This window comes from Cyprinodon variegatus, unplaced genomic scaffold (assembly GCF_000732505.1).
Source record: "Cyprinodon variegatus isolate N-32 unplaced genomic scaffold, C_variegatus-1.0 Scaffold250, whole genome shotgun sequence".
In the NCBI taxonomy this organism is placed as follows: domain Eukaryota; kingdom Metazoa; phylum Chordata; class Actinopteri; order Cyprinodontiformes; family Cyprinodontidae; genus Cyprinodon; species Cyprinodon variegatus.
The window spans coordinates 729,886-731,076 of NW_015150703.1; the positions used below are offsets into that span (position 1 = coordinate 729,886).

Here is a 1,191-nt window from a genome sequence, read left to right on the forward strand (position 1 = left end):
ATAGAAAACTTTGAATCAATCTGACTGGATGATCTAGTGCCTTGAGATCACATGATGTGAATTGGAGCTATAGAAATAACCTGAATAGAATGGAATTTGTTTTCCAAATATCCTAACTTAGCATTAAGCTGCTAGAATGCTGCCTTTGGTTTTCATCCATATACAGCTACCTTAAACATCTGGTAGTTTAGCAGCTGTTAATTTACAAAACAATTGAATTAAATAACAATAAAGCTGAACAAAGTCAATGGAATGAGACTTTTACTTTTACTAAGCTATCACTCTACTTTAACTTTACTCTGACTCTACTGCTACTGTTATTCTTCCTTTTATGTAAATGTCATCCTTCATAAAACACACAGGGCTCCACAGATGAGGAAGGTGCAGATGTGAGCACAGCCTGGGGTTTCCCTGAATGTGACAGAGCAGCAGAAAGAGATCTTCACCTTCGTTCTGTTTGCCTCCCAGCAGAGGAGCGATAACGGCTGACACAGAGTCCACGATCACCGCCTTGACAGAGCCGCCGCCGACACACGCCTCGACACAAAATGTGACAAATTTAGACAGCCTGGCCCTCCTTCCCGAAGGTCCCGACGGCGCGGCTGGTGTGTTTTATGCAAACGAACCTTCTGAAGGCCGCCGCCGCTGAGCCCGTACAGGCAGTCGAGCAGAGCGTAGACGTCAAACAGGCGGAAGGTGTGAATCCTCTGTAGAGCTTCCATCTACAGAGGAAAAGTTTTAACTGTCAGCTCGTTTTATATTAAACATCATACTTGTGTAAAACAACATCTTGCGCCTCACCTGCTCGTCTGTATTATTTGTTTCGGTTTGCAGGATCTGCAGCAGGCGGCTGGCGGTGAGCCCTCCTGTTGTGTCGATGTAGATCACGCTCTGCTTCAGGCGGTGTGCGGTGTGCACCGACACACCAAAACACACCTGAAAACACATGAGAGAGAGCAGGCTGAAACGCTCCAACGTTTCTAAAACAATGTCCGCCGAAGCCATTTATTCAGCCACATTCCTCCAGAGCAGGAGAGAGTTCAAGAGGCTGAAAGGACCCGTGGTACTGCGGGACGCAGAGGGAATGCTCACCTGAGATTTGCCGCTTCCTGCTCCTCCTGACAGCTCCGTTATCTCTCCCGTATACAAGCCTGAATCCAGCAGTTTATCTAAGCTGCAAGAAACGAGGTA

The 1,191-nt window shown here is 46.9% G+C and overlaps 1 protein-coding gene across 1 annotated transcript in view; it reads right to left on the bottom strand.

Annotated features, from left to right (window-relative positions):
* The window catches only part of rad51d (RAD51 paralog D), a 37,367-nt gene that overhangs the window by 6,155 nt on the left and 30,021 nt on the right, over positions 1–1,191 (bottom strand). The window contains exons 4-7 of the mRNA XM_015382143.1: positions 1,093–1,174; positions 802–936; positions 627–722; positions 447–537 (exon numbers count right to left, since the gene is read on the bottom strand). Of these exons, the coding sequence (XP_015237629.1) occupies positions 447–537; positions 627–722; positions 802–936; positions 1,093–1,174 (404 nt within the window). The remainder of the gene's footprint in view (positions 1–446; positions 538–626; positions 723–801; positions 937–1,092; positions 1,175–1,191) is intronic.